This window comes from Varroa jacobsoni, unplaced genomic scaffold (genome assembly GCF_002532875.2).
Source record: "Varroa jacobsoni isolate VJ856 unplaced genomic scaffold, vjacob_1.0 scaffold_384, whole genome shotgun sequence".
In the NCBI taxonomy this organism is placed as follows: domain Eukaryota; kingdom Metazoa; phylum Arthropoda; class Arachnida; order Mesostigmata; family Varroidae; genus Varroa; species Varroa jacobsoni.
This window is the reverse complement of record NW_019213286.1, coordinates 3,218-29,244: the sequence shown is the minus strand read 5'-3', so window position 1 is coordinate 29,244 and position 26,027 is coordinate 3,218. Positions and strand designations below refer to the sequence as shown.

At 40.2% G+C, this 26,027-nt stretch overlaps 3 protein-coding genes across 3 annotated transcripts; 1 reads left to right on the top strand and 2 right to left on the bottom strand.

Annotated features, from left to right (window-relative positions):
* Nucleotides 1-249: 249 nt before the first annotated feature.
* ATPsynB (ATP synthase subunit b, mitochondrial) lies at nucleotides 250-3,329 on the bottom strand. The gene is made up of 4 exons (XM_022832305.2): nucleotides 3,004-3,329; nucleotides 2,141-2,430; nucleotides 1,325-1,437; nucleotides 250-850 (listed from the first exon to the last, which is right to left on the bottom strand). Exons 1-4 carry the CDS (start codon nucleotides 3,189-3,191, stop codon nucleotides 662-664), a joined length of 780 nt encoding a protein of 259 aa, XP_022688040.1. The 5' UTR covers nucleotides 3,192-3,329; the 3' UTR covers nucleotides 250-661.
* LOC111259919 (uncharacterized) lies at nucleotides 3,294-4,274 on the bottom strand. The gene is made up of 3 exons (XM_022832306.2): nucleotides 3,929-4,274; nucleotides 3,575-3,664; nucleotides 3,294-3,384 (listed from the first exon to the last, which is right to left on the bottom strand). The coding sequence occupies exons 1-3, from the start codon at nucleotides 4,272-4,274 to the stop codon at nucleotides 3,317-3,319; spliced, it is 504 nt and encodes a 167-aa protein (XP_022688041.1). The 3' UTR covers nucleotides 3,294-3,316.
* Nucleotides 4,275-5,261: 987 nt separating this feature from the next.
* LOC111259917 (transcription initiation factor IIA subunit 1) lies at nucleotides 5,262-23,202 on the top strand. Its single transcript, XM_022832304.2, has 8 exons — nucleotides 5,262-5,399; nucleotides 10,841-11,037; nucleotides 11,669-11,770; nucleotides 15,538-15,781; nucleotides 16,849-16,967; nucleotides 17,377-17,544; nucleotides 17,860-18,042; nucleotides 18,445-23,202. Exons 1-8 carry the CDS (start codon nucleotides 5,342-5,344, stop codon nucleotides 18,601-18,603), a joined length of 1,230 nt encoding a protein of 409 aa, XP_022688039.1. The 5' UTR covers nucleotides 5,262-5,341; the 3' UTR covers nucleotides 18,604-23,202.
* The last annotated feature ends 2,825 nt before the right edge of the window (nucleotides 23,203-26,027 follow it).

The window sequence follows — 26,027 nt, the reverse complement described above, 5'->3', positions numbered from 1 at the left end:
TATGTAAATAAAGGCAGAAGGCCTTAACCTTTCAACGTAAATTACCTTATAGGCAGGTACATACCTTACACGGTGAATTCTTAAAGGAAGGTACACACTTTATACATTGATTTCATTTTTTTATAAAAATGAAAACACTGAACTGGATGCTACTCATTTATTGCATGTCCTACATTAACCGGTGTCCAATTTTCTTAAGACCTGTTTTTCCTTACCTATTTCTATAGATACTGAAAAATAACGCAGCGCTTTTGCTTACTTGGAACAGGATAGCTAAAATTTATTATTAGACCACACTGCACACGCTCATTCTTCCGTAGATTACTTTGTTTTCAACAACCTCTTGGTGAGCCCGCCGCTTTAGAATACACTCCTGTTGGTCTTGATAAAATGCTGCCTCCTTTAGAATCACCAGCCCTTGGCTTATTAACTTTGCCGTGCTGACTGTGATATTCGTTCAGTCATCTAAGAGCAGCCTTCCTTGGATTGGATCTTTGGAGCAGCCTCACGTCCATTGATTATACCCACGTTGGTCGCTTCTCCATTTTTCCAGTCAGATCGCAGTGTTATGAATGGGCAGTGTCATGCGCCAAATAAAATCTGCCCTCGCATCTATATAACCCCCGACTGAAAAAGCTATAGACTGGAAACACAGATAGATTTAGGCCTTTGCCGCCAGGCTCTTGAGGTCGCTAATACACTTTGCCAGTGCGTCTTTCTCTTGTTTATCGCTGATGCTTTTGAGAACATTAGAGACAACCCAATCAACCATGTGTTTCTGCTGAAGGCGTCGCTCAATGTTGACAACCTCGAGCTGATAGTCCAGGCGCTTCTTAACCTCTTCGTACACCTACATTGAAAGCCAAACACACAGAATATAATTAGTTACTTCTCCTGTCGCCAGACACTAATATAACTGACCCACTAGCTGTGACACTAGTGAGGAAGGATTTCGTTTGTTAGCTTCGTAAATGTTTATCTCCTGGCTTTTTAAGCTATTTGCTACCATCATGTATTCATTCGAATAACATAATACGCGTGTAACTAAAACGTACATTAAAATAATTATGTTCTACGAAAAACTCATAACAGAATGCTACTAGTTTACTCCAACTCTGCACACAACGCATCGTTTTTTTTGTCAATGATTTCCGTTGGATGCCCCCAGTTACTCTGCATCTCACGTCTTTTAGTAGCATATAAAAATCATGCTGACAGGATCCAAATAAAAATATACACTACTTTCATCAAAGAACTACAAACTATTGAGCTTCAGCAAAAAAATCCTTCTTATTAAATCTACCACAGGTCTGCGAAGACAGACCTGCAACTGACGCTGGCGGAACTCTGTTTCCAGCTGCAGGGCGACATTCTCCTTTTTGGCTTCGAGCAGCATTGGGATGCGGTTTTGCAGCTGCCATTGGTGGAGCTCTTCATCTGGTCATAAGAAATGGAAGGGAAAACATAGGAACAATGCCAACAAAAAGTATCCTTAGTCATTACTCTACAGTCCGTAGCGCTGAGCACATACCACCATTATTTAATATTTTAATATAACATATTTATATATGTATGTATACATATATATCTACACTGTAAACCAAATGCTAAAACCTACCACAGCAGATAACCATTGTGCTGTTTGCTAATACAGATAACAGTAACAGTATAGATAACCTGAACAAGGCAACGGTGATCAGTACTTAATACATTATCTCTTGACTAACAACATTCTTAGATAATATTGGACCAATGTCTTTTTTTAGCTTAAATTATTTTCAGTTGTTTGAAAAAACAGCCTTGATTCTAATAAATAGCAGTGCTTTTCTACGTAACAAGTTCTACCCGTTAACCGAGTATACATGTTGAAGGTCATTAAATCATTTGTATTCTTCCCACTGCTTTCCGCTACATACGTTCGGTGTATAGTAATTACTTTTCATCTATTTGATAATGACCTTCAGCTTTATCCATGTTTTCTTTTACATAAACTTCCGCTACATACGTTCGGTGTATAGTAATTACTTTTCATCTATTTGATAATGACCTTCAGCTTTATCCATGTTTTCTTTTACATAAACTGACAGAAACAAACTATTGATTAAAGATATTTTGTTGTTGTTTCCATTTGATTACCCACCTTTGATGCCCTGTTCGTGAGAGGTGAACTCATCGTCGACTTCTTTCTTCATTTCGGCTTCTTCCTTGTCCATCTCGGCATCGAGAAACTTGGCCAATTCGGGTCCAAATTTTTTAATTGTAGTGGCAAGGATTATGACAATAGTAAGACCGACATAGAACTCATGGTCAAGGAGGAAGATTTCTTTCGAATACAAATACGTAAGTAAACCCGTGCCGAACAGGTAGGGGCCAGTTACTCCAGTTTTCGGATACAATGCTGTAAACCACTCCTCGGGAAATATTCCCATCCTGGAATAAATGTTCCCGATGACCGCACATAGATTGACTTGTTTATTACATGTTTATGCAATACATTGTAGCCAAACATGATGCTATGGGCCACATCCAACAAGAAAATACATATTGAAAAAGTGGGAGGTACTATAATTTACGTCAGATTGTGTTGGATTGCTTACAGGCCGTTGTTGAATTTGTGAAATAAAGTAATAGTCAAAGCAGCATGATTTAAATGACCTAACTAACGTCAAGTATTTGCTCTTGTCTTAAGTTATAATCCGATTAATTCACTACTATTACGAGCACAATCTTTTTTCATAAATTTCTGTTGCCCTTAGTAATTTACAGAGAGGTGTATTGTAGTGCAATTCTCACAACGCATTCGATAATATGGTAGTACCTCAGTATTAAAAATAGCTATGCATGAGTAAACAAACATCCGTAGATCATCCAGAATTATGACCGAGACCTTGGTTTCTCTAATAATTACGATCTTAAGGGTAATGTAGTACATAGGTTCCTTTTTCTACTGTTAATTCAATCCGTAAATGTATTTGAGGGAACATGGTTCCAGCGGTAACGGACCTGACTTTGCCAGGGTAGAGAGGCCTTTTGAGGCGGGGAAAGTTCACGAGATCGCGCTCGGGACCTTCTTCAATACCCGTAAGAATTTCACGACCAGGAGGACATCCAGGATTGCCCACGGAGCTAGAACATCGGGATCCCAGAATGGCACGGGGAGCCACTCGAGCGATGACCAGCCTGGACAGCATTATGAACTTTTGCAACGAACCACAATGATTAGCGATAACCTGCTATTCTCCACAACCACAGAGCTAAATCAAGGCAACGTTCTCACGTCCGCAGACAGCGCAATACCGACCTTACTGGTGCCCTTCTATTCCGACACCATAACACAGACGTAGCACAGGTAGCAGACGACAATGTTGCATGCTCCAACAACATCTGTTGCGGCGCGGCCAGAGCGCGTAAATTCAAAATAGTAGACAACGTCAGTACTTACATACGTACGGTGAGACCAGCGTTGTGCTCGGTGACAGAACAATTTTCAGGCGTCAGTATTTAGCAAGTGCTCAGGGTATGTAGCTAGCGTAATACACCTCTCATATTGCAACGCATTTTAAAAAGAACTAACCTTCACTCCGCGACGCATATGCTTGAAGACGAGTTACTTTTCCTCGGAGCTCTAGCTGTTCCACACTCGTCGCGCTGCTTTTAGTCTTAGCTACACGCAAATGTCAAATCGATTTCATTAGTTCTCAGATTCATCGTTACTAAACGCACTCTGTACCACGCTCGATACGTCAGTACAGTCCCGGCTAGAAATTATAACTCAATAGAAAGTCCTAGCTCGTTTAGTTTCATATTACTGGTACGCCGTATGTCGCGCCGCGTGCATCGAGATGAGATCGGGTAATGCGTACTTCCTGGCTAGCCGGACGCGTCATCTAGCCGCCAAATCGTTCTTACGAGTTGGGTTTCGCCCTACCTTGCCGGTTGCTGTATACGACGACCCCGTCACCAATCACTGACTGGTCCGTTCTGCTGCGTCGAGCCTTCAAAAAATTCATGTTGGTCGAAACGTGGTTACTGTGACGCTGACTCGTCCGGCTGATCCGACTAGCTACCAGCCATCCGTCGACGATTACTGGCGACGCGAGATCCCACAGGTCGCTGCACCAGGTCATCGGTGAAAGACAGGCGAACAGCAAAAACAACAGTCGACAGCCACTGTCGTTGTGGCCAATGTGTCTAGCAAACAAGCAAGCAAGCAAGCGAGCGAGCGAGTGAGTGAGTGAGTGAGTGAGTGAGTGACGGAGTTCAGTCGATTGCATTGTGATGCGTTGCGTCGCGTTGTGTTGTGTTGGGCCGAGTGGAATCGAATCGAGTGCATATAGTAGTAGCAGCAGTAGGCGAGGTCAGCGACGAGATCACGTCTAGATGACCTGGTAGCGACGAATTTCAATCTGGGTGTGTTGCCAACCAGTTAGCCGATTGGCTAGTGAGTCGAAGGACAACAACACACAAAACGACGTTGAATTTCCGTGGGATGCCTATTCGAAACTGTTGATCGTGTGCCGGATGCCATCGGATGTACCGAACGTGTTGACGTGCAGTTGGCATAATTGAATCGATAAACAGTCTCTTCTTCTGTGCAATGCTGTTTGCCTATAGTGTTTTTGCATTTCGTTAGCTGGCCAAGACTAGTGTTGCTACGCTATCACTGGTATTATTATGGTTGCGACAGCAGTTGACTAACTTGTGTTGCAATTGTTGTGAGTTTTCGAAAGAGAGCTCTCGATTTGATTCCATCTCCTCAGAAGGTTCGCTGAATCTGCACATTACAAATACCAGACTGCCAACTTTATATGGCCTCGTGTGTTCTGAACATCTCGCATACTGTTGACGATAACTTGGACAATTAGCTAAGAAAAGGCAGACTCGACCTGAACAAATTCACTACCTGCCGCCGCAGTGCGACAAATCGACTATCAGCATTAACACTGACGGTCACAACGTATGCAACGTGGAAAAGTATCTTGGTATTTTTTTGCGTGGGAATGTGTCGGCGCTAAAGTTTGGTGTAGACTAAGTGAGAACTTGTCTAGTTTAATGCCGACGTCTCTGAACTCTCATACACGTACGAATTCTCTTTAACGTTATTCGTGTAGTGATTTGTTCCTCTGTGCCTATCTACCGTACTACTTCCTCCTAACCTAAAGCAGAGTAGACTCGTGTTCTGTTTAATGAGTGGATTGAACGGAGGGCTCGAGATTCACGCGCCCCCAGAAGAACATCCCGCCTCTCCACAGATTTCGAAGCGCTGCGTTTTTCATGCTAGAAACTATCTCCCAGCAGACAAAAGGAGCACATCATCAACGAAAACAACACAACTGGAGCAATGTCGTCTACAAACGTAGCGCGGATCTACAAAAGTGTGATCGAGGATGTCATCACCGGTAGGTCTATTAAGGTTTTTACTATTGCTTCGTTTACGTGCGAAATGTATTTGCAGTAGATACAGGTTACGTTAATATCTGGCGCATGGTCCAGAATCTAGGTACAGATACACATTACATATATTTTGCAGAACAGATTAATATAACTGAAACTTTGTGCCCTAATAATCAGTATACGGCGAATGGCCATCACAGGGTGACTTCGTTGTGGCTCATATCGACCCGTCTGTTCGGCCGTTCAGATTCACAACAACATTACCAGCAATGCAAGCATAACCACCGCTATGTAACGCCAGAGAGCTCCGGAGTCGACGGTCGGAGTCAGCTGGTGCTTCCCCGGCGGTTATGTTCCTTGTCTTTCGGCGGAGCATGACAACTGACAACATAGCCATCAGATGCTTCGCTTGCAGGTGAAGTCGGCCAAGCAAAAAGACGAGCCACAGTGCAGTTGTTATTTGAACGAGCGTTTGAGTAGCAACTGAACAAACGAACGCTTGGAAATAGGAAGTGGTGACACCCACGTACTGATGCTCCTATATGCCCAACCGACGCACTCCCATGCTGACACATGGACGAAGAGATTTCGTTGATCACAACAAAAAAATGTGTTATCGGCCAGTATATCTGCAATTTTTAACGAGCACCGAACGTCACTCGGTATCACAATCCCATATGACAACACGTAAATAACCAGCGTAGTTCCCATGAGAAAAATCAGTAAAACTAATGGAAAAGGAAACCTCTTAATGGAAATGTTTTTGATTGAAATGCTGCGCCTAGAATATGAACTCTTATTTTTTTAATTTATTTTTTCTTGTGTAAATGTAAATTAAGTAACTGGTTACAACAGAATGACGATGCTGCCCACTAATACTATAATGTTTGCATCTGATGCTAACTTCTAGATAACATGTGAGTAACATTCACAACAGTAACATCGATATAATACTACATGTCAGTGCCATGAACTAAACAGGTCGCGTCTTAAAGGCGTCCCAGTAACCATTCTCCCTCGATGAAACATTTCTGCATGGTTTTTGTCTTTAAAATTTACATTTAGTGCCTGAGTTCTTGTTTCTAGCTGCCTTTTGTTCTGCCGCCGTTTCTTTTTTGTCTAACAAGTCGTCTTTTACAACCTTTAACTACGAAGGGCCTTCCGCCTCGCTGGATTCTTTTTTGCCACCTAGTACTAGCAGTAGCTGTAGTTAAGCCGCATTTTATTTAGGTCCGATTGCGGGCGAGACAGACTAACCTGGTCGGTAATACTGGGAGGAGGACACCCGCAATCGCTCTTATGGAACGGGAAGGCAAAAGTCGGCTGCAGCCGCATGCGTTGCCCATGTTGAATCTGTCGCGTGAGTGCCAATTTTCGCTTCGCATGAATGAGTGCTACGGCCTCTTGGTCTCGGAGTTACACAGCTGCGACGAGTGCTGCCAACGCAGTCGCCCCCTCAGCCCCTACCTGGTACCACTGTAGTTACAAATAGCCTTGTGTGTATAGGCTTCCAATGGTCCGCCGAGAACGCCGCGGTCTATTCTGGCGTGGTCTGCTTTACTTGACTGTGCGAAGCCATAACGTAACTAATCAGGCATTTGTGATATCACAAAAACAATCAATTTTTGTATGATGAGCTGTTCTTTGTCGCATGAGCTCTCTTGTATCTCACTTGCTAGTACAAAAACAATGATGCTTCGCAAGCGTGGTCAAGATAGCCTGACCAAATTACTGCGCAGACAACAATCGTTATAACATCAATGCAGTAGAAGAAAACTGCGGATTTCTGTAAATATGCAGGTAGAAACCGCATACGTTAATGCAGATACTATCCAAACACACTTAATACATGTCAATATGGTTTCACGATAATATAGCTTGGCGGTTAAGCAAAACCTTCGCTTTCTTTAAAGACTGGCTCGATGGCCCGAACGCCACTACAGCAGAAAAATCACTAGTTAAAAACGCAGGGCGCTCTTTCAATAAACATCGCTTATTTCAAGCGGCAAACGTAGTCGCACCAAATTACGTTTGTTCACGCGTTTCAACGTATCGTCATCTCTCGTTGTTGATTCAGAACATTTCTTGGCCCACTTGAGCCATCTGCAATCATTGCAGCGTATTACACAACTTCTGAGCGTGCTTGGTATCGCAATTTTCGCGCTTTTTAATGTTTATAGACAAAAATCAACATATTTCAACTGGATAACAAAGTCATTTTGCAAGCGGCCACACGCCTGAGTAACATGTGTCAGTGGCTTGGTTTTTTTTGCTCTATATTTTGTTTCAGCATAGACAATAACCAACAATGCTCCCAAGAATCTAAATATTAGTAACAGACTACACATATATTACTCACAGCTGTTTACCTTGTTATGCCGAGGGCTTTCCTCCTATGCCTTGTATTATATAAATTGAACAAGTTCAGGCGTTGTTTAATCCGTGAACTGTAAGAACGTATAACACATGATTATCATCGACGTCACTGATTTCACCAGGCAATAGAACACGGTTTTTGAGAGCCTTGAAGTTTGTAAGTAATTTTTGAAGGACAGCAAACGAAATCGAAAAAGGACGTACTGGCCCGAGAAACACAAGCTTTTAATAAGAGCCGATATCCGACAGAGTTCCAATTATTATTGCAAGCAGAAAAATAACTAATTTTTGTTAACTGTTTTTAGTTGAACCTAACCTCGGTCGTCGCCGCATCGTCCGAATTTTGACTCATTAAGCATAGACAATTGAAGTTCAGTTCGTGAAGTTGGCATGTAGTAATTCAGTTCTATACTAAGTTTTGATCCACTTCTCACTTTTTTGCCTGTAGCTCAACTTTTCGTAGGTGAATAACTGCCTGAACATGAGCTCCTTTCATACTCGATAAAAAAAATCCATAATGTATAGTACTGCGTCAGTGGACCGTTAAATCAACACCCACGTCGCTTTTGCATTAAACTCGGCCAGCATTTTTCAGAAGTAGATCGCTATTACAATAATATTACTCAACAAATAAAATGTTCGCTTCCGGCATCCAGCTAATGAGCCTGTTGCTAAGGGAACAACAATAATTAACACCAATGTGAGTAATCTTCATTGAGACCTTTGATTCGTTCGTAGAGTAAACGGATTAGTTACTTTTGTCGAGTTTCGTATAATACAGTACATCACTGGGTGTATCTGACGCCTAAGTTTTACTGAAGCAACATCGGTACAATGCCATGCACCCTCAGTACAACCAGGCAAGCACGAAGTAGAACTAGAAATTCTTGGTTTCCGAGGAATAGTTGCCTAACCCACTGCAATCATATGACCTAATTACCTAAATTCCGGTGTTTTTCGCAACGTCACGCAAGGCGTTTGTTAGGCGTACCCCCAATCAGCCAGCTATCTACTCGACCGGTCGTGTCACCTATGTACATAATACGACCGTAGTTTTGACCGTCTCTTCCCGAGAAACTTATTAAACGACGATTTGTTTGGAAATTCCGTCCAGTCACGAAGTATAGATTGGTCAGCTGAGATTTCAACTTGACTGTCTACATTATTTCTACGAGCAACAAGAAAGCGTGAAAGACAATGGTATTATCTCCTGTCCTTGTATGATTAAGGCGTGCAGCATGTGGCCAATTTTTAGCCAGTTAAAATCGGTTACGGTCAGTCAAATTAACCTTAATTAACAAGGATGTTTATCCACTGCGATTTACCGTGCGGTATCCATGTGAGTTGTACAATACTAATGTACTTATATATAATGCCTGCCAACTAAGGCGCTTTGAGGTAATAGTGACACGATTTTCTGCAGGACAAGTGTAGAATAGGTACTCGGCTGATCGCTCAAATTTGGTACTAATTTTTAGTTATCCGGTAGCTAGTATCATTTAGACGTATGTTAAGGTCAGATCTTCACGCTTTCTATCCACCTACATTCCCACCGCAATGCGTTCTCGCACTGGTCTCTCTGGAAGGTTTCAAAGAGATGTCAAAAATGTATATGTTATAAATTAGCGGTGACCATGTAAACAGCTGCTCAGTAGATCCATTTCAATGACGTATATTTCATAGCTGTCTTTTTTGTACAGGTTTTGAGTTTGACATATTACCATAATGTGTGAGTAGTGCTATAACATGTATGCTTAACCCATTTCAGTTTTGCCACTGACGGAACGGTCTGATCAGGCGGTAGAAATCGACAGTTTTTTTCCGAACTGTTTGCCAAGCGGGTTTTCCATATTCTACTCGATATTATTAGGACAGCTGAAAACAGATTGAAGATCCGCCTTAGCAGGAGCATTTCCAAATTGCTGTAGTTTGGGGGTTGTTTGAATAGTGTTTGGATAGGAATTTTAGAATATGCCTTCTCCTTGGTTTTAACGAAAACTTAATTCCCAATGATTAACAACAAACGGAGTTACGGCTTTGGCTTTTTGTGAGCCGCGACATTCCTTACCGGTCTTTATTTCTACCGTGCTTTATTATCCTTTAGTTCAAGCCGTTCCCTACCTTACCATAACCCGTGGCTGTAAATTCTCTGTGCTTCTAATTTCCCTGAGGGCCTGAAGAATAGAAGATATAAGACCAAAATGATCGTGAAGAAGTCACATCAAACGAATTGGCTGAAGTGTTTGCTTTTGCCTAAAACTTCGCGAACGTCAGTAATTAGCAATATGAACTACTTATTATGAGCAGGATTAATTTGCCGAATCAATAAATGGAACTCCGTTTGTGGTTCGTTTTGAGTTTGTGTTGAAAACCCTATTACAGCAAGACATATCTTGATTCGGATATTACTATAAAATGCAAGAGCATCAATGTTTTAAGGCGGGTAACGCAAAGTGCTATGATTGCATTGAGTGCCATGATTGCATATGAGTGCACTATCCATCTAATCTCGGTTTTTCAACACGTGCTACAGTACCTTTTTGAACCGATAATTACGTGCATTATTATTATATTCACTCAGCAATTAAATAAGCTACTAACAGTTTCTACATACTCAACTGCCTTTGAATTACCGAACTAGTCTTTTCAGTAACTTCAGTAGATATGACATTCTTACTGTTTCAAAGCTATGTATGCTCCGGTATGTTCTTTGATATATAACAACCCATCACGCATTAAACTATATTTGATCCCAGCCAACGTCAACATTTCATATTCTTCGAAGTGACCGTAAAACGTTACTAACTCAGTCGACTGAGCCCGAACTGAGGACTGGGTGAACTAACAAACTATTAAGATCCATAAACCGAAAAAAACCCCAAGGGAAATCATCGCCCTATATCCGTTTGATTGACATTCCTCTTGTAACAACAAGGCATCGCGTGCGGTACTGTAGCGTAGTATAGGCGCTGTTTTATATATATATATATATATAAAAAAAAAGAAGCCGACACCGCCACCTGTACCATTTAATAATTCAATCAATATATGTCTTCATTTAATATTTCAGGTGTAAAAGATGCTTTTCTTGATGAGGGAGTAGACGAGCAGGTCTTGCAAGAGCTTAAGCAGCTATGGGAAAAGAAGCTAACGGAAAGCAAAGCCATTGAGCCTGTCGAACCCCCAGTGCCACTTGTTAAGGTTAACACAACGTCCGCCCCGGCAGCAGCTAAGCAACTCATTAGCAAATCGATAGGAGTAAGCAAAGTAAGGACATCAACCTGATATTTTTTCGTTTTGAACAGTTTAACTTTTTTTTGTAATTTCACTACGTCGTGAGTTTCCTCCGAATTCTTGTCCTAAGCTATTATATATGCGCCTACCAATACGCCCACAGATTGTGTCGTCATCTTGCTAATTTAGTTCGCACTCATACGGTGTCAAGATATTTAGGCGTAGAAGCACTTTGCCCAGTGCTTGATATCAGTACGGAGCTCAGCCTGTTCTCTAGACGACAAAGTGAATTTAGTAAATTGAGCAAGATATATAATGTTCTAACCTGTATAACGGTCATGTAAGGTGCCCTGAGCGGTCTATTCAGTTGCATATTGCAATAAGAGTATTTGGTTTACGTTAGGTCTCAAGTCATAGTGACATAATAAATCGAGTTATTCTCTATGCCAAATATTCAACGTCACTTAAACGGGGATTCACTGCCTGCTGTGCAGAGGAAGCTCGCATAAAATGCTGGAAAGCATGGATATAATCACATTTCGTCGACAATGTTAGCTCATATGCCGAGTTGTAGACGGAAAAAATAAGTGAAAATGTAATCGTAATGAAACATAGGCAAGCAACAGTTGTTACGCTAACGAACGCATTTCCCTTCATCCATTAGGTAGCAGCAAGCACGCCAAAGGCGGAACCCGGGGTGCTTCAGCCAATCACAGTTCAACGGAATCCTCCACCGGTCACGACCGAACAATTCGCCTTCCCACAGGTATACTAACACACGAGTTATCGATTTCAATTAAAACGAAATCGTAGTCTTCGATGTCTTTCTTGCTATAAACGCACGCCAGTGTCTTACAGGTAGTCACCACACGCCGCTTAGTCAGGTTTTGTATCCGTAGGAATTCGCTGTGTTAGAGTCCCCCTAATGTACTTCAGTGTGCAATACGAATTCAGTCACTGCAGTCAAATGCCAGTTCGTGACACTCAACGCACGGAATCGGTTTGCCACGTTAGGATCAAATCCTTATTGAAACGGTTTGTGGCAAAAATTTCACACAACCCTTTAAACTGCTTTCTTCACAGTGTTAAACGTATATCAATGACTGATATAAATTTTGAAGCAAAACTCTTTTCGTCTTTAATTTCTTTTATACAGCGTGATTTAATAAAAGCGCTAACTATAGAGTTAAACTTGAGTTTGTCCGATCTTACGCTTTGATCAGTGATTACTCGGGGTCAATTAGAATACGTACACGCATTTCCGTTTGTGTTCCGACAAATATCCAACATTCGATGTTACCAATAACAGTGTATATGCAGAGATGTCGATTTATTGATATGTTAGCACAACATGCAGATCAGACTAAATATTGAAAGCTTTATTATCACTATATATATATGATATTATATATTTATTTTTTTCTATATATATATTATTATTTATATATTATATATTATAAATATATTATATTACAAATATTGAAATATTTATGCACTTCAACAATGAGGGTGCCCCGTCAACATCCGGCAACTCAATATTTTGGAGCTACTGTTCAAAAAGCTGTGATCCTTACGGCAGCAAATAGTAGCATGCAATCTTATTAGTGTCAGATGTAAAATTATAGTTTCCTCTGCTCTCTGGGTTTACAGTTTCCTCTCTGGATTCTCATTAAATTCGCTAAAATAAGTTTTGATTCTCAGTAGCATTAGCACATTGTTCTATAGCTACAAAAAAAGTTCAACGATCTACTTATCTTTTTCGCATGACGACTTGTATACTCTTTTTGTCTAAAGCTTTTGTTGCCCTCGTGATGTTGATTGTGGTGCAAAAAGTTCATCGTCGATCTTGACCCACGATCCTAATGGTTAAGTACATAACGCATGAATCAGTGATATTTTATTTACCCCCAGAACAGAGATATCCTTCGCGCGGCACTGAGCCAGCGGTGATTGATTTCAAAATCATGCTCTATTTACATAGTTATAGAAGCGAAACCGTATTTAACTGGAAATCTAATACTTGTTGAGTAATGCGTGAAAAGCGGTGATTGTCGTCAATCTAGGGGGTGCGCTCTGGCAATGTGGTCGTTACTTGTATATATAATATTAATATTTATTTAAAAATAAATATTTATTTAATATTTATTTTAAATATTAAATAGTTGAAGTTTCGTCCTAATTTTTCAAGTAAATATAATTTGAAAAGTTAGGACGAAGAAGTTAAACGCACCTTCATCGTTTTACTTAGAAATTAAGGAAAGAAAAAGCGGTTTACGACCGAAATCAAATCTGTAACCAAGCAGGTGCCACTATATAATACTAAATAAAACAATATTTGCACGATGAATGAAAAAGATAACATCTTTTTAATTCGATGCGACGAGACAGACGTATTAGTCCAATGTATACCGAACACCCTAGATAGTAAACATACAAAAATACCGACGAGACAAGTCACTGGTTTCGATTTCATTGTGAAATTACCAATTCACGGCATTTTATTTTACGTGCTTGAACTCCATTCCTATCGTGCGACCATGCATTTTTTTAACTGCGTACAGCGCCATTTGCTTCAGAATGAGGAGTTTATTAAACTGCAAACTCAGCTACGGTAGAGCCATTAACGGTCAACTTGCTTCTACAAATGTTCCAAACAGCCCCAACTTGTGAATTCGGCCAGCGTTATGATTGTTACAGATTTCTAAGATAGTGCAATTTGATAATACCATTTTCGCCTATCGTATTTATTTTTGCTCGTATATCTCTGTCATGTTCTAAAGTAACACGAGGTCCTATATACGTTCGTACATAACGTTCGGTTTCATTTGGGGCTTCTTCGAGTGTTGGATGAGTTTTTTTTCGAACGGGTCAAAAATAATAGCGACACTATCTTTTTCTTTATTTTGCCGGTGTACTTTTACATACCACACGAAAACGCCGCCTGTTTCGTCTATAAATTATGTGTCAGTTCAGGCTCTAAAGATCGATGTCTTACTCTTTAGACGCCTGTACTATTTGGTCTTCTGCCTGGATGAGAAAGCTAAATAGTCCGATGTTTTCGTGGCCTTTAAGACCACGTAACAGTTGCTTGCTCAAAACAGAATCGAATCCCGAATTGTATATGTTCAATATACTAGGCAGACAATGCTCTAACGACGCTAACTTTGAAATGTCCTTGTGCCTCGAAGCCGTTTTATGGGTTCCAAAAATCAATATTTGAATCTCACTGCCGGTCGTCGATATCTAACGTTTGCTGTTAAATTGAGACTGATAAGCATGGTAGCATTTTGAAATGCGAAGCTCAGATCGTTTTTTTTTAAAACTGATCGTCACTCAGCACACGTGAAAATAGGCGTTCCTGTTGCCACACTGTGTCCGACTTATCACTTTACCCTTGAGTGCGCGACGCAGCTTCGTTCAATATTCGAACCGTTAACCAACTTATTGGCTATTTTGGCTCAAGTTTAACAATTATAGATCAAGAATAATAACTGAGAGGTTGGTGCTTGAATTCAACTTGATAGTCAAATTGATCTACCTATGAATTGGCTGTTAATTAGCATTGCTCGCCTAAAAGAACATTCGTAAGCCGATAAAATAAGCTGAAGATTTCGCAGCAGTGTGATGATATTTCAGCTGATGATCCAATCAAACTCATACGTGGTCAGTTAGTAGGCCAGCGTTAAAAATTTTAATATTCACAATTTCTACTCTGCACCTGTATAGCAATTGCGTCTTGAACGAAACGACTTATGTAATGTCGAATGGTTGGTTCTACCACACTTGTTGTCACTGGGCAGACTCTTAACAGAGGTTTTTTTCAACTGACCTTTCTCGTAAAGATGTCCCAGTCTTCCGTTATCTTCACAATGAACGACTACGTACACATCAAATGCTCGTCGATTATCAAAGTTGTTTTGATAAAGGAAAGCCCCGGCAAAAAAAGCAGCAAAATACGTAGTAATCACACATCCAACAGCGTGCATTTGGCAACGGCGACTGACGTTAAATGAGCAGTTCGTGCTTCGTTGCTTTTTAGACAAATAGGTGCAAACACTGTGCCAGCTTGTCCTTCGAATTTGAGGTAGCTCCAACCTTTGCCGAAGGTTTTCGACCTCTTTTTGATCAAACTAATTGTAGCGAAAATTATGCGCTTGTTGATGATTTCATCTTAAACAAAATATAAGTGAATGCACTGCGTATCAGATGTGTCGTCCATTAAAAGCTGTGACTGCTCAGATGTACATCTGAAATGTTTCTCATTATCAATATAACGAAATGTATAGTTCTGGAAGTTGCGTACATCTTATACTGAACGTACTTTATGACTCTTGGCTATGCCTGGCGAGCACATTACATTAGTAATCTGCGAAAAAGAAATAACGGAAAAACCGTTAACAAAAATAATAAATTCGTTTTGGTCACAAACCGTGTTGATCTACATTATGCCCCCAACACACATTGAATATCTTCTAACCTGATTATCTTTTCCTCTGTGTTTCCCTTCGTTTTTAAATAATGATTATTTGGCAGATGATTCAGTCAGCTCCGGTGGTCAACCCTCAGATAATTCATTACTCCGGCGCGGGTGTCAATGTGGGTGGAGCTGTCGGTTCGATGGCAGCCCCCCAAACGGTAGCAAATGTCGGAGGCGTTACCGGCCCAATTACGATACGGATGCCAACTGCATCTACAGCAGGGGCAACATTGCCCTTAGCGTCCACCACAGGCGCGATCACTCTCACCCCAGAGATGACCGCACAGCTTCTGAATTCAAGTATGTAACTCTATTTTGTTTTTGTCCTTCTGATATTAATACCTATATGGAAGTGATAGTAGTCTGATATAATGTAGTCTCATATGTTTGTACAATTATGTAATTGTAATCAGGTTTTTTCTGTTTTTTATGTGAATGTGCACTCAGTTGTGTCGAACCTATTGATCTGGTACTAACCGATATACTGTTAAGGGTACTTTCCTTGCTTATAAGACACTTCAATCAAAAAATGCTGAAGTTTGCACCCTTCTAAGAAAAAGTTCTCCATATGCCCGTTATCATCATTAATTTTTTTCTATCATTATTATTATTGTCATTATACAATGTGAGGTTTCTCCCATCTTGCTGAGATGGGCTTTGCTGAGATTTACCTTTGAGATTGCTGAGATTTACTTGGTTTATCCCCCCCCTCCCCGGGGGGGGGGAATAAACCAAGTACTTGCTAAAGAACTTCTAAAAAAAGCACGCTTATATAGATTAAAGAAATGTAATCACATGTCATTAATTGTTGGTTTCCAAGTGCTATTGTTTTTCTATAAATACCTTCTCCAAGCTTTTTGATATGATTAGGCTTTTCTCATGTTCGATATCATGTTCTTTTTTACCTAAATTTAGAAAATAAAAAAGATAAAGACAATTACTTTATTGCAAAAATACAATAATTTTCATGAACTTGTATATGATATTGCCGTAGGCTTTTGATCTTGTAGTTTTGCCACAACGAGTTTGATACCGAAACTACGTCAGCATGCGTGTGTGTCTGCATGTCTGTGTAGGGGCTTATTACACAATGCAGAAGACAAAGCTTGCAACTGTTCGTTACGAAAACAGCAGTGGTCAGAAGGAATGGGTAATGGATTAATAGGGCATAGCAATGCAAGCACCGCCAGTTCTTTGCTAAATCGCCGGTTGACCCGTATAGGTACTACATAGCTTACGTAAGCTCGAAATAGATCAATCTGGTCTTTGGTGATACGCTGGAAGCCAGTGCCCCATTCGTTTTTCTCACTTTGCGCTACCTCAGCGGTAATAACAGTGATGAATGCTAACAACGCTTGTTTATGCAGGTAATAATGCGCTCAGCTCAGCACAAATGCAGGCGATCCATAATGTCATGCTTACCCGTCAACAGATCGCGCGGTCTACCGGACAAGCGCAGTACACCATCACGGTTCCAATGCAACAGGTAACGTGATTCCCGTCTATAGTAGTTTAAGGCCATTTCAGCCTAAATAATGTTTCAGATGCTGGGACGGAGAAGGATAGTCCGAGTTACAAAAAGGGAACATACGTAGCATTCTTGTCCGCATTCATTTAGAAAAAGCATATTGAAGTGATGTAATGTTTCGTTTGAATAGGGTGTATTTGTTTGTTTTGCAGTGGTCTTACTAATAACCTATTAATTACCACACTGTTTTATGTTCAATCGTACTAAAAACGGCTTGAATTATTTTACACTTTTCCGCATACCGTCAGATGAAAACTTCTGCATACTCCGTGACATTAAATGTGATCTCATAGAGAAATAAACTGTTCGTTAATTCATTGAATTTATTGTGAATGATATCTTGTTTGTCATATTGCTTCTCTTAAAGATGGCAGGTGCTGGCGGACCGGTTACAGCAGGCCCCGTAACGCAAATGGCTGTCGCTGGCGGTGCTCTAGGAACGCCGGTAACGTTGGCTACAGCTCAACAATTGCAACAGCAGATGGCCAACCAGCAACAGGTGGCCGGTGCGACGCAGCAGTTGCGGTTAGGTCGAGTACGTAATGTTTATACATTCTACGGGATGAATCAAATGCTGTTCGTACACTTCTCTAGTATGTCCAATTAAATAGTGATCGATTCAGAGAACTTCGCCAATCATAGCTATTTGATTACAACATAAAAGCATATAAAAGATATGCAGGACTTTTTTTCTCTTAAAATTCTTCTATTCAGAAAAAAATGCAAGCACACCAGTGCCAGCAGGTCTTTGAAGATGTGGGCCTTTAATGGTATCGCGTAAGTAAAGCACAATAAAAATCCAAAGGACAACAAACATGTGAATGTGTCTCATTTCTGCATTACCATATAGCTTCCGGGTCAGACGGACGGAGCGATGATAGACAGCTCGGACTCGAGTGATTCGTCTGAGGACGAGCGACTGGGAGCCGAAGAAGACGATAGGGATGAGCTTGATGATGAAGACGATGATCGAGCCGAACACGAAGTCGATGAGGAGCCCCTTAATTCGGCAGATGATGTCAGCGACGAAGAGGTAAGTGGCAGGGAAATAATTATTTTGTACATCTTCACATGCTCTTTGAGTACAGAAATAATTATTTTACAACATTACGTGTATAAAATTGTTACTCAACCGGATCGTGCTATTGATGCACTAGTTGTTTACAAGTAACAAATAGACGTCAAATAACTGTTATCTATACTTGTATCATGAAGTAAATCAGTATGGATAAAGTTTTTAAGTACCTGATAAAAGCTGCCTTTATATAAGTATAAAGTACAAGTAAGTAGACATCAAACATTTTGATCTATTACGAAGGTTCATTAGATTTACGAAAAAAAAATATTTAATTGCGTGCGCTGGATAACAAAAACATAAAAGCGTAAATTAGCTTCTTCTATAATATTGGGTTTATTTCAATTGCCATATTCACAGGTTTCAGAAGTACAGGAAATTGATAACGTCGTCGTCTGCCAGTACGACAAGATATCACGCAGCCGCAATCGATGGAAGTTTAACCTCAAGGATGGAATTATGAATATTCAAGGCCGAGATTATGTCTTCCAAAAGTCAGTTGGAGATGCCGAGTGGTAAATGAATTCAGTGCGGGCATCTATTTGTATTCACCTCTTGAAGTTGTTTCTTCCGTCGGAGCTAGGCTTTGAGTGGCGATCATTGAATTATACGGTAGCGAGCTGGCCGATCCATGGTTTCATCAGTTTTCTTGAGATCTGACATACTTATGCGTCCGGAATTAGCAATGACGCACGAGGATAAGCCACTCATGGGTCGGGAACAATATCAAAGCACAAATGTGCAGTTATGGCGGAGAGGTCGCTTGTGTAGGAAGCCTCATATTGATCATATGTTATGTAGACGGGAATGAGACAAAAGCAGGATAATGTGGCATAGAATTCGTGCGAATGAGACGTGTATCAAGAATATCCTGAAACACATTTTCATGGTAAAACAAGCACGTAATCACGGCAGGGCTTGGTTGCGAACAAAAGCAATGTTAGGATAAAGCTCGTAGGGCCTATGAAGATCATGAGACATTTTACGAATATGACAGGGTTGGATGATCAAAAACTACATCTGTAAAAGAAAAAAAATTGCAAATCTTTTCCGTAGCTCTTCTTGGTTCCTGTTGACTGGTCCTATACCAACACTATTAAGCAAACTCCTTCATTATTCCGCCGTCAAATCGTTGCTCCATTTGATTAGAGGAGGATCGCAGCGTACGACCATATATACATTGCATGCCGATCCTTCTAATATCAACTACAGGCAAGAAAAACGTGTCTGGAGAAAAGTATTCGGCATGTAAGTACAGGTAGCTATATCTCAATGCTAAAAACGAGTATGGAAAAGACATTCACAATAATAATATGACAGAATAATCAAAGGGTAGGAAAAAAAAGTGACCAACATAGAATGACTCGTTAGCGATAGGCTTTGCTGGGTATTTTTTCTGCGTGGCCATCTCACACAAATTACGAATTCTATAGCAACAACAGAAACGAGAGGAATAATGGAAAGAAGTTTAATTAGAGCTAAGTGACTGCAATGAAGCGTTTTGTGTCTAGTTTCACTGATTTTGTTGTGACAATGATCATGATTCGCTTATCATTCGCCATTTGCTAAATTCAATAGGGCAAGGAAACCGACATCGCCAACGTAGTTGGCGACAAATGGCGAAAAAAACATGTCGAAAGTGTTTCGCTATCATGATGTCGGCTACACAAATGTAGCTTTGTACCATAGAATGCCGCGGAATTGACGGTATGAGGAGTACTAATGAGGTCAAAAGTCAGAAAGGGTTGGGTGTGCTTTGGTACGATGTGGGTGAGCAAGCTGCTGAGAACGTTACGTTTTTCTCAAGCAGTTTATCCAATGCTCAAAGGATATATATCTATGGTTGATGAACATCCAAGAGAATTTTAATTTCCATTTTTAATTACCTATAATATCGATGAGACATTTAGAAGAAGTATAGCTTAATGGACGCGTCAACAATATGCGTAATAAGTCGAGATCATTTTCTCAAGATTCCCTTCTTACATTCGATTCTGGCGCAGCAGCACTATGGGATAGGGATATAGAGGTGCTAGCCATCTGTGGACTACCTACGTATCCTATTTGGAGCGCGCTTTCGTAAGCTTTCATCTATGTCTATTCCTACGGTCTGTATCATTAGAAAAAAAGACCTCGATCGCCTCTGTAATACTGAAGTGATGAACACACGTCTAACAATTTGCAAATTGATCAGGGGGTTAGATACACCGATCAAGCACTTGCCGAAGACGAAAGATGTTCGTATACATATATATATATATATATATCGAAACAAATATATCCTGCTAAATACAAATATTATGTACGTTTTCGAGTGCGTGTGCTGAAAAATGGAATAAATGTCAAAAAATAGGGAAATCTTCACTAAGCCCGAATAGCAAGGACTCACTGAAGGTGAATCTGAGGTAACATTTATTGTTACTGTCAACATTTCTTGCCTTGGCTCATTCGTCAGCACAGAAGGAAAGAGGGTTCTTTAGTAGGGAGCGGCGACGACACGTACGAAGGAACAACGGAAGAGATGGCATGTTTGAAGCGCATGTTCTTCAGTAATGAATATATCTTATATATATATATATATATATATATATATATATATATATATATATATATGCACATAAGTGTCTCGTAAGGCGGTAATAGGGGGTTCGAAGGGGTATCCGTGAGCTATGTGTGCAGTATTCAACGTTCACAGCAACACCGGAGAAGCAATCACAAGAAGCACAAGGGGTTTGGAGGTGTTTGCGCTGTTTGAAAGCATCATCGTTGTGTCGTAGATAAAAAAGGATACAGCGAACAGTTAAAAGAAGTTTGTTTTTTGGAAACGAATTTAAGAACAACGTGGTTATATAAGAAACCCACAAGTGATTAAGTTGTTTGGTGCCTGGCAATTATGTGCGGCTACTGCATAACTGGCGGTGTGGAGGACAACGTTGGTAGAAGAATAGCGACTGCAGAACAGAGCCTATTGAGCGGTCTTTCTGAGCTTTCTGGTAACTATTATTACAGCTCGGCAAAATACCATTGATATTCATTTGTAAGAAACCGAGAGATGACAAACAAGGCATAGTAAAAAATGGAAAAGTAGGACTGTCTTTGAGCCACTTACACCTGAGCACTTCCAGTTTCAATTAGAGTCACAACGCTAATCCCTGCAAAAGTTGAAAAGGTGGCGCTCATTTCGAATGATGTAGATCTCAGCAAAGTATAGAACAATGCCAAGCAGAAGGTTCTTGCCGGCAGAAAGTGTTCGTGCTAGACATTAGTTCAGGCTAATGACACTTAATTCGATTAAAAACACAATTTTTAAATTCCGCAATTTGTGAAACTCAAAAGAAACTAACCTCTGAAATGAAACAGTGATTGGACGACGCAAGGCATGGAATGACTTTGATCAGTATATAAATATGAAAATAAAAAAAATGGACAATTAGAAGGCAAATCATATAGATTATATTCAATTTCGAGTCAAACAGGCGAAAATACGATGGGTAGTTTGGCACGCGGGGTGATATGAGCAGTCATTATTATTAAATGAACTCTCTGTGGAGCCGTCTTGTTCATCTAACTTTCACCTTCAACAGCTAGCAGACTTCCTCCTGAAAGGTGCATATAACGACTATGGAGAGACTGTGCTAACCCGGATTTAATCTGTACTAGCGACTAGAATCCGCTGACAGGCTCCAAAAACACAGCAAACCCAAAGATAAATTTTAGTGCTAATTCGAAAATAATTTCCGGGCTACTAAACTGTACCCTTAAGAAAAATGTATTGGCCGAAATTTATGGAATTTTCCACTTCTACTAGCGCGAAATTGTTGTTCAAAATAGACGTCTCTTGTACCTAAATTTTGACATTACTATATATACATTACACTTGCTTGCCTGTAGCATTTATTTACGTAGGTAACATCAAGTCAGGCTTGACGCTAAAGCATGTTGAAAAATTGAAGAAAGCGTGACTTTGTTTGCTCAGCTAGGCCATTACTACGAAACGCTTACATTGTACCCACTGAATAGGCACACGCAACGAGACCAACTACAACAAGTAATATGCCAGAACGTTGACAACTTTTTTTTGTGCTAAAACCAGTTTTTACCGTATGTCTCGATTGACGATGATCTTTTAACCAAAATCAGCATCTCATCCTAGATATACTATAACCATTCGTATATGTGTTTACTTTTATTGTAATCGTGTGCAGAAAAGAGTCTACCGAAAGCAGTTTGTTTTGGCGCGAAGAGTTTGATTATTAGTTATGTAATGTGGACCGAATCACTCAGATGGATTGCAAGGTGAAAGAGCGCAATAAATATGATCATTATCGTAAGGTCACACGGACAGTTTTGCAGTAGAAGACTAAATGGAAAAACAAACGCGGTCTATTTGGCGACTTGAGAACGATATTTCAACCGGTTACTTCCGAAATCACGCGACTATTTAGCTTAAGAGAGGCGGTACGAGAGAGTGAGTGCGAGTTAGTTGCAAAAAAGAGCTCACGTACCGGAGCAGAAGGTCGCATAAAGCGTGAATACACACGGAAATCCGATATAAGTAAAAATAAACACACTTAGATTAAAATGTTCTAATGAAGAAATAAACTATTGTTATGCATTGTTGCACATTCAATCAAAGGGGGATAGATACGGGGTTACCCTGAAGATAGTATCTCTCCTTGTAGATGAATATCTAGCGCACACATCAACTACACTAAAGACTATGATATCGAGAAACCAGCGGCCGTCGCATGAGCACACAGCAAAGAGAAAATCGAAGATAGGCCAGCAGGCGGATTCGGGAGATTTTGCACAAATGTTTTTTTTTGCAAATCGTTGCTTCGATATCTATTGGAGTAAGAAGGCCAAAGCAAGCGCTATAGATACGGTCTCTATGTTAGCGACGAGTCGACGAATTAGACCGCTTAGAAGAGACAGCAAAGGAAGGCCGTGTAGTTGAAACACAGGAAAATGGTGACGCCTTACGATGTATGTACATCCTTCTACTCAGGAACGATTTGCCGTGATAAAGTGTAATTTAAATGGTGATTACAAACGAAACAATAATATGAATAAATAATGTAACAATTAGAGAAATGGTAAATCATTCACTTTCGACGACTGATTGGTTGTTTTTTGTGCGCAGTAGGTACAGGATTATGGTGCATCAAAACTTCCTTCGTTTTGTCACACACATACGTCACAGATGGTGCCTATATCACAGATATGAAAAAAAAAACAGATCCTTCACTCGTTTAACAACGCTTAGGTATATTTCTCTTTATGACATTACGTGAATTAACTCCTGGCAAAAGCATGCTTTACTTTCGACAAACCCTTTTCCGTCTCTCAATTTGCTTTAGTATACTTTTTTCTACGCACCGCTGTCATTTAGCACGACTTAATTATCGAACAAGTGTGAGCCAAGCAAGATAATTTATGTGGAAGTTCCAAAATAAACTTGTATGGCAAAAAAAATAGCACATAGCTAGAGCTTTGTTTGAGTAAGCCGACGTCTTTTTTTGGACAAAATTAATAAAATAATGCTAAGGCAGAATTGAAGGCAGAATTGTTAAAGTTTACGTCCACAACTTGCGCTGCTTTCGACGACCGATCATCCGCGCAAAACAGAGTGTGCCTACTCCTTGTTACGAGGTTACACGTTTTTGACGTGTGTTCTTATAGTTTACAGGGAATGCTACAGTAGGAGCGATTCAGCATAATCACAAGTTCGTTGACGACCCACGGTTGCCAGTTTGACGTCAATTCAATAGTGGAAATTGCGTGATTGCCACCCGTGTTCGACACACCCACACACAGCTTTATTTGTTGGCATACAAGATGGCTCCATTTTGATATTATTCGATTATATAGCTCATAAACAGCTTCACAAGATCTACAATATCGCCGTATTTCATTTGCGTCGATCTTCAGGTGTTTGTTCTTACGGAGATTACGCGTTACCTCTATAGGTATAATTTTCGTTAGAACGAAGACATGTCAATCGATATATTAAACGTCTTGGTGGTTACGGAAGTATTTTACAAGTGTCGGTGTTCTTTGCAAAATAAGAGTGGTTAAGATCCTCAACTCGGACATGATCATATTTATTTTGCAACTTGAATAGGTGAAATGGTTCCTACTGTATCGCAGAGACAGTAGGCCTTCAATTAAGGTGCTAGTGATAGAGCTTTCCGCAACGAGTAAACAAAGTTTATCAGTGTTGTTTGAGGCAAATATACCCGGGTCCGCTGCTCGAACCGTTTTATTCTAAATATCGCAAAACGTGCTCACAAAGGCGACAATACATGTACATATTTATTAATTTACACATGGTTTTACAGTACGATGCCACGAAGCATGCTATCTAGTCAGTCGTGTTGAAATACTTTAATTGTTGAATTGCCTCTTTTGGTGTTAGCTTGTTTATATCTTGCATGTGTTTTCATTTGAGTGCGCAGATCTAAGCTATTTGCACAGAAAAGAATATGGTTTCTGGATGGGGAAACATAAATGACTTTACTTAAAAGTCATTTATGTTTCCTTAAGTTTTTCTTTACGGTTGATTATTTTGTCTTTTTTTTCTTCGTTAGCTAAACACAATTAAGTACATTTAGTACTTATTTCATATATTAGAGTTGACCAGTTGATTCTGTAGTTAAGTTTGACGTGCCGGAATATTGCTGTCCCCTTCTCTGAACGATTAGCGGTGCATTGACGCTGAAATTTTGCACTTCTTATCAAATAAAGTTGAAGTTATTTTGTTAAGTAAAGTGAAGACTATTTTTTTATTGTTCGACCTTTGTTCACGACCTGGGCTGTGATTTGGAAAAAAAAACGCTTTTTTAGATATCGGCTGTCGGCCGTAAGTAGCACTCCGTTTAGAATTTTCGTTCGTTAAAACGTTAGGAAGTGTTCAGTGTTTACTTTTAATTAAGAAACACACAAGGAAGAGTCAACTAAAAGCGGGGATCGCTCATTTGTCCTGCGGGTAATATCTTTCTGCGGCTTTTCAACTGAGTGATGTAACTTGCGAAAGCACAAGACTCAAATAGCAAATAGTAGATAACAAGGATAACTTTCTGAAAAATCTGCTACATGTCTGCTACTAGCCCGGCTAGAAGATGTTACGTTTTGCTCATTTCAGCGTGCTTCTGTAACTTAAGCACATCTCCTTAATTCTTAATCTGTAACTTAAACACACATTAATGAACGTTTTATCTTATCGGATTCACCTTAAACGGGTCAAACCTAGTCGCCGTTGACAGGATGGTAACTCTCGTGCCTACGACTGAAAGTTTGCTGCATCCACATACAGATTGCTGCAATATGAACGGATTTTCCACGACTTGATTTTAGCCTCTGCGTCGTGCAAGGCTTTTCTGCCGTCGGCACCAGCCGTCCACAGTATGTAGACTGTAAACGGCTCGCTTTCAGGATCGCTTACTCCCCAACGCGTACGTGGGTATCACGGTCCGCGCAGGAAGTGGCAACTTCAATTTTTAACAAACTAATCTAAGTAAAACATGATTCTAGTTGAATACGTGAATCTATATGGGGCGTTCATAAAGTAATGCGACTTTACATGAGGTCAAACTTCACCTTGGAAGTTTGACGGTCAGTTTTGATCTTTGCTTAGTCATTTGAAATGAGCTAAAGACATGCGGACTGACCTTTATGTATGAATTGGGTATTAAAATAAGAAATGCTAACTTGTTACCATTCGTTGCCATTCTGTAGTTATCTAGAGTGTAACGATATTGTGTGATCGTGTGTCGTTTGCCAATAAAATAGCACGTTTAAAACAAGCATCCATACCCCAGACGCGTGTAAAAACAGGAAGAAAGACGAATAATGTCTTCGAAAATATACAACCTTGGTCAGTCTTCCATGCGTCAGGCTTTGAAACACCCAGTAGCTATCTTAGTGTCTATACGGTTTCAGCG

What these genes read in the sequence shown, in the direction of transcription:
- ATPsynB (XM_022832305.2), bottom strand. Translation starts at nt 3,191, where the DNA reads ATGCTGTCCAGGCTGGTCATCGCTCGAGTGGCTCCCCGTGCCATTCTG. An exon ending in CTCTACCCTGGCAAAGTCAG is followed by an intron (nt 2,431 to 3,003) that starts GTCCGTTACCGC and finishes CATTTATTCCAG; the next exon opens with GATGGGAATATTTCCCGAGG. An exon ending in TCACGAACAGGGCATCAAAG is followed by an intron (nt 1,438 to 2,140) that starts GTGGGTAATCAA and finishes TCTTATGACCAG; the next exon opens with ATGAAGAGCTCCACCAATGG.
- LOC111259919 (XM_022832306.2), bottom strand. Translation starts at nt 4,274, where the DNA reads ATGCAATCGACTGAACTCCGTCACTCACTCACTCACTCACTCACTCAC. An exon ending in CGTATACAGCAACCGGCAAG is followed by an intron (nt 3,665 to 3,928) that starts GTAGGGCGAAAC and finishes ATTTGCGTGTAG; the next exon opens with CTAAGACTAAAAGCAGCGCG. An exon ending in ATATGCGTCGCGGAGTGAAG is followed by an intron (nt 3,385 to 3,574) that starts GTTAGTTCTTTT and finishes GCGCCGCAACAG; the next exon opens with ATGTTGTTGGAGCATGCAAC.
- LOC111259917 (XM_022832304.2), top strand. Translation starts at nt 5,342, where the DNA reads ATGTCGTCTACAAACGTAGCGCGGATCTACAAAAGTGTGATCGAGGAT. An exon ending in TCACGGTTCCAATGCAACAG is followed by an intron (nt 16,968 to 17,376) that starts GTAACGTGATTC and finishes CTTCTCTTAAAG; the next exon opens with ATGGCAGGTGCTGGCGGACC. An exon ending in ATGATGTCAGCGACGAAGAG is followed by an intron (nt 18,043 to 18,444) that starts GTAAGTGGCAGG and finishes CCATATTCACAG; the next exon opens with GTTTCAGAAGTACAGGAAAT.